The 5,431-nt window shown below is 43.6% G+C and overlaps 1 protein-coding gene across 2 annotated transcripts; it reads right to left on the reverse strand.

Annotated features, from left to right (window-relative positions):
* Nucleotides 1-930: 930 nt before the first annotated feature.
* Nucleotides 931-5,208, reverse strand: LOC119269962 (probable membrane-associated 30 kDa protein, chloroplastic). Of its 2 annotated transcripts, none has more exons than XM_037551910.1 (12): nucleotides 5,068-5,208; nucleotides 4,844-4,987; nucleotides 4,244-4,344; nucleotides 4,040-4,150; nucleotides 3,799-3,863; nucleotides 3,628-3,709; nucleotides 3,348-3,422; nucleotides 3,124-3,194; nucleotides 2,848-2,930; nucleotides 1,689-1,753; nucleotides 1,526-1,600; nucleotides 931-1,279 (listed from the first exon to the last, which is right to left on the reverse strand). In XM_037551910.1, exons 2-12 carry the CDS (start codon nucleotides 4,944-4,946, stop codon nucleotides 1,166-1,168), a joined length of 945 nt encoding a protein of 314 aa, XP_037407807.1. In that variant the 5' UTR covers nucleotides 4,947-4,987; nucleotides 5,068-5,208; the 3' UTR covers nucleotides 931-1,165. The 2 variants fall into 2 exon arrangements, with proteins under 2 accessions (XP_037407807.1, XP_037407806.1); XM_037551909.1 differs by having other exon boundaries at nucleotides 4,844-5,002; nucleotides 5,068-5,183.
* Nucleotides 5,209-5,431: the final 223 nt, after the last annotated feature.

Consider the following 5,431-nt stretch of genomic DNA (forward strand, 5'->3'; position numbering starts at 1 on the left):
TAGCACCTGCTGAAAGACTAAAAAAATGTTCACCGAAACGAACGCATCTCGGTGCTGGAAACCAGCACCCTGATTCTCACTCAAATGATCGTAGCGTGTTGCCGTCCAGGAGAGAGGTGTGCCTTCTTGTCGCTGCTTCCTTTTCCCTGCTTGCTGTTGCTTGTGAGCCGTCGCCGCTTCTAGATGAACAACCGGCGACGCAACGCGATGGCAGTGGATCGTACCGTATGGGCTGGAGTGTAGCGTCCTTGGGCGACAGCGGTGCTCCCCAACACGCCGTTCTGCCTGTCGTTTTGCACTTTTGCTGCTTCCGTCTGATCACGACCGACAGTGGCAAGGGCAACCTTCGTTCTTTCTCCTTCATCTGAACCTGGGAAAAATAGATCAGGTGATACCAACATTTAGGCGATACCGTGATACGAGCTTCTGAGCCGTTGGATCTCAGATCCGACGGCTCCCGAGAGTTTATTGTACCTACGTGAAATTTTGAGACTCCCGGATGATTTTCTTGCAAAATGCTTAAGAACTCCCGGAAGCCGTCCGATCTGAGATCCAAGGGCTCCTAGAAGCCCGTATCATGGTATCAACTGATATCTTCCCCTAAACCTGGTTTGGTGACTTCAAAAATTGACGCTGTGGTTGGTGTGCAACGCACATTTTTCAGCGGGACGGATAAACGGATATATCCTGATCACTTCACAGCTAGGCAGAAACCATGGATCAGACAAGTCAAAAAAAAAAAAATAACCCCATGGATGAGAGGCTCCGTGCAGGTTCAGAACTGCGGCCGGTTCTAGTGGGCATGCCACTCTCCTTCTAGAAGGGCACGCATGGTCCCTGGAATGCAGTTAGAAAGAATGGGCAGCAACGGGAAAAGCCCAGCATCGACGACAGTCAGGCGCACGAGGATGGGGAACTGGGGCTCTTGGCTAAGCTCGAAAAGGGTGTGATGATTTGCATTATGTGACAAATATAACTGTAAAAAGTACACTGCCATTCACAGGAAAACTGCGAGAGAACTCTTCGCACAACTGTATATACCTTTACCAAAAGAAGTGCACTGATGGGTTCAGAACCCCGGATGCACATTGCTGAAAATCTGCAAGGCTATATAACTTCTGGGGTTCTTCGGTTAGGTGGTTTCATTTCATCAAGCCTGCAAAATCTAGTACTCTTTGGCCTTCTTCCGCAGCTCACTTAGCTCCTTCTCAATCTCAATGTCTTTGAAAGGGCTGCCTGATTTGCTGCCCGTGGTTCTACCCGGAGGAAGTTCGCCTTTCTGTAGGTGACATGAAACATAGTCATGTATTTATATAGGGAACAGACGGAATAACAAAGGCATATCACATTCACTTTTGTATTTACAGTTGGCTAGCCAGGTTATGGTCTAATTTTTGCATATCCAACTACTCCTATGTGTTTTGGTGCACATCCCAACAGGAAGGGAACATGATCAAAAGCAGACATAATCTCAATTTCAACTTTAAAACCACTATAATTCCGAGTCCAAAACGACGAGACATACCAAAGAGCTCCCGGACAGTTCTTTTCGCATTTGTGCAAGATCATCATCCACCGATGTAGTCTCGAGCATCGCAAACTGTGGACAAAAAAGAAATTTACTGCGGGTCAGATCTTATTACCACAATGAATATCTTTAGAAGTTACTACGCACGCTCCAGATTTACCTTTCCTTCTAGATCATCAGCTCCTAATTGACCAAGTGCCTCAGCTTGGGATTCCATAGTCATAACTGACAGCACAAAACATGTAGCTATTGGTAAGAATAAAATGTACAAATAATTTGTCACGAGATATCACTGGTCGGCTCGCTGATAACACGCCCGGTAAGAGAAACTAGTGGCACATGTAATTTCCCGACCAACAGAAGACACATAACATTCACTACACAAGCAAGAAGATTATAACATAATTTACAAAGGTCATACATATAACAACACAAATAGGAGATGATACAACATGTCAATCAAAATATTCATCATAAAACGCTAGATTCTGTTGAAATCATCAGCCTATGTGCAAGTGGCCAAACTATCCACTGCTTGAAAACTAGATATGTAATGTAACCACAAATGATTTTTGGCAACAGCAAAAAAAGTTCCAGATGCATTTTGATGATACAGCGGCTGGCAATTGTGACAACTTATGGAGGGAAAAAAAACACCACTACCTAGTTCTAATTGCTACCTGATGCATTTGAATATTAGGCCACTGATAGTTTGACATATTTTGAGGTTCGAGTCTCTACTGAGTCATTAAGGTTGCTGATTGAGTACTCCGGGAATGTATTCGGTGCACCAACACTTGTGGTGCTACCGGTGCACCAGATGCCGTAGAACATTTTAAAAGATCAGAAAAAAAATCTAGCAAATTGATACAACATCAATGTATGTTGTCACAAAATTTCATGTCAAATTTAAAACATTTCTTGAGATACAAAAATGACAAATTTGGTATCAATGTGATAATGGGCCAAATCTAAAGCCCAACTTATGTTATCTACTATTCAGTGCTGAATTTGTCTCTCTCTTTTTTAGCCATGCTTCGAATTTTGACTTGAAATTTTGTGACAATCTACATTGATGTTGTGTGAATGTGCTGAATTTTTTTCATAATTTTTTGAACATCTTAAAATGTGCAATATGAGTTCGGTGCACCGGTAGCACCACAAGCACCAGTGCACCAGATATTCTCCATGAGTACTCTAGCATCTTTTGAGCTTGCATCTGGCCTATGCCCATATCAGTTCATACTAACTATGCAAATAAGAGGGTACTTAACAAAATAAATAACACTAGTAGGAGAAAACCACTAACGAGGAAATACCTTTCTCCTCCATCTTCTCAAATGCTGATAGGGCACTACTTGTATTTACATTCCCCAGCATTTCACTCACTTTTGTTGCGGTCCTAAAGAAAAATCAAGGCCAATTATCACATTAACGAAACTACTCCCTCCGTTCCGAATTACTTGTCGCAGGTATGGATATATCTAGATGTATTTTAGTTCTAGATACATCCATTTCTGCGACGAGTAATTTGGAACGGAGGGAGTATGAAGCAATGGGCGCCGAGACAGAACCAACAAATGAATGATGCATACTTCGCTGATTGAGCACGGGCTTTTAGGGTATCCTTTTTCTGCTTGGCCTCTGCTATCTTGCTCTCAAGAAGCTACAGAATGACATATACATGTTTAAAAAAAGTTGAAAATAAAGCCAAAAATACAAATAGATAGTGTTCGCCCTGTGACACACATGGTCCCAGAAAAATACAAATTTGTATTCAGGAAAAGAGCATTCCTGCTGTTAAAACTAACAAACTCACCCTGGTATTTGAAACAAGATTGTCAACGACACTCTTCTGCTGATCAAGCTGGGCCTTTAAGGAGCTTGCGTTTTCCTAAGCACACAAACACGTAACAAGACTGTAACATGAATTTAGCATACGAATTAACATAAGTTGACATAAGATGTATATAGCACATACATGTATAATGCAAACATTCAATAGGATTTGTTTCTAATAGCAAGTTGCATGTACACTTTAGTAACGGTGTGACTGGGCAGACATTTGATCCAGCACACTAGACCTACATGATACTTACAGCATATGATTTACGCCGTTTAAGGGCTTCACGAGCAAGTTCCTCTTCGCCCTTTTGAAGAGCAAGTTGAGCCCTCCGGTACCTACATTTAAGAAAAATGGCATCGAGTGTAAAACAAACAGATGACAGGGGTAAATGTAAGCTTTTAGTTTCCCGTGACATTAACATTACCAATCAGCATCAGCTTGTTCGGCAGCTTTGTACTTGTTCTCGAGCCGCTTTTGAGATGCCAAGACCTTCCCCCAAAAAAAAAAATATGTTATCAGGTTGAATGCAAAAGAATATTGTACAATAGGCTTGTATTTCCATTTTACATCTATATGCATAGAGATCCAAACAAACAACCTGACAATACAAGAGGCAGCCAACTGTAACTGGTGAAATTTTAGGATTAACAGTAAACACAACAAACCTGTGCAGTGGCTTGCCGCATCTTTATTAAATCATCATTCATCTCCAAGACCGCTTGATCTAGGATCTTCTCAGGGTCTTCAAATGAACTCAGAATTGCATTTGCATAGGACTAGAAAAACCAACAAGGCACAAGCACTTAGTTAAATAAACACAAAACTATGCTACTGTGTAACGAAGTATTGACTGAAATGGCCTTACTCACCCTGACAACCCTAGTTAGTCTATCAAAGAGGTTACTCCGTATGGCGTTGCACTTAAATCTGTTGACATTTGATTGGCGTACTTGCACAGCTCGAAGAGAAACTGCAGAGGATGTAGCCAATTAGAGGTCATCAACATGGCCATTGGCTCATCGTTAAATAACTACAATATGCACTTCCATATGCTCTCTACTGCAACCATATTAATGTATGTTACCAGCATCAGTGACTGTCTGAGCATGTAAGCTAAGAAGATTAAGAGACATGATAAAATGTAAATATCTGGCATGCTTTAATAGTACATGCTATAGTTTGTAGTTGGAACCGCAAATTAGCATGGAATGGCTTCAATGAACATGCTATTGGAGATTTGGAGGTCAACCCGGCTCGTTTCAGAGCAAGTTCCACAACCATAAAGAAACAATAATCACAATCTCCCAAACCTTCGGCCTATCAACCTTCCAATTTGGACCTCTACGCTAGCATAGGTGTACTAACTATAAACTAGCTAACCGAATCCACAGCTACAAGTTTATTACAGCAATCTCTGCCACAAAGCACATGAAAGACGAGGGCGCAGGGCACGAGCTCGAGAAACGCACCGCTGCCGTTGAGGAAAGAGGTCCGGAGGGCGGCCGGGCGGAAGCTTGCGGTGGCGGGCGGCGTCGCGAGCCTGAGGCTCGTCGGCGGGGCCCTGATCTCCATCGATTCGGGGCGTAGCGGAGGACCAGATGGAGAGAGGAACCCTAGAGTTGCAGACCCTGGAATTTCAGAACCTGTGAACCGATGGACGAGGCAAAGAGGAGAACGTGGAGGGGAAGCGTACCTGGAGCTCCTGTGGCCGGAGATGGGATGGTTGGGGCTCGGGGTCGCCGGAGACTGGCGGCGCGGCTCGGACAGCGGCTTGGGTCGATTTCAAGGTTTGTTTGGTGAATCGGCTGCGGAACGGGGGCGTTGTCGCAAAAGTGGCTGAGCCCTCTCCACCGCCCCGATCTGGACGGTGCACGCTAGATCGGACGGCACACGGGCTCGCTCGGTGTGCGCCGGTGCATCACGCAGTGTTTTTTTTTTATTTGACATCATGCATCACGCAGTGAAGTCAGTGCTTCAAAAAGTTCTACCTTTATACGGGAATCGGATCCTCTAACATTGTGAAGGAAAGTTAGAGAAATTACAATACCCTAACTTTC

The sequence above is a fragment of the Triticum dicoccoides genome, chromosome 3A, assembly GCF_002162155.2.
Source record: "Triticum dicoccoides isolate Atlit2015 ecotype Zavitan chromosome 3A, WEW_v2.0, whole genome shotgun sequence".
NCBI lineage: Eukaryota > Viridiplantae > Streptophyta > Magnoliopsida > Poales > Poaceae > Triticum > Triticum dicoccoides.

Coding starts and splice junctions, on each gene's coding strand:
- LOC119269962 (XM_037551910.1), bottom strand. CDS start 4,946: ATGGAGATCAGGGCCCCGCCGACGAGCCTCAGGCTCGCGACGCCGCCC. Junction 1,754..2,847: donor TGAGAAGATGGAGGAGAAAG/GTATTTCCTCGT, acceptor TTGTGCTGTCAG/TTATGACTATGGAATCCCAA. Junction 1,601..1,688: donor CTGATGATCTAGAAGGAAAG/GTAAATCTGGAG, acceptor TTTTGTCCACAG/TTTGCGATGCTCGAGACTAC.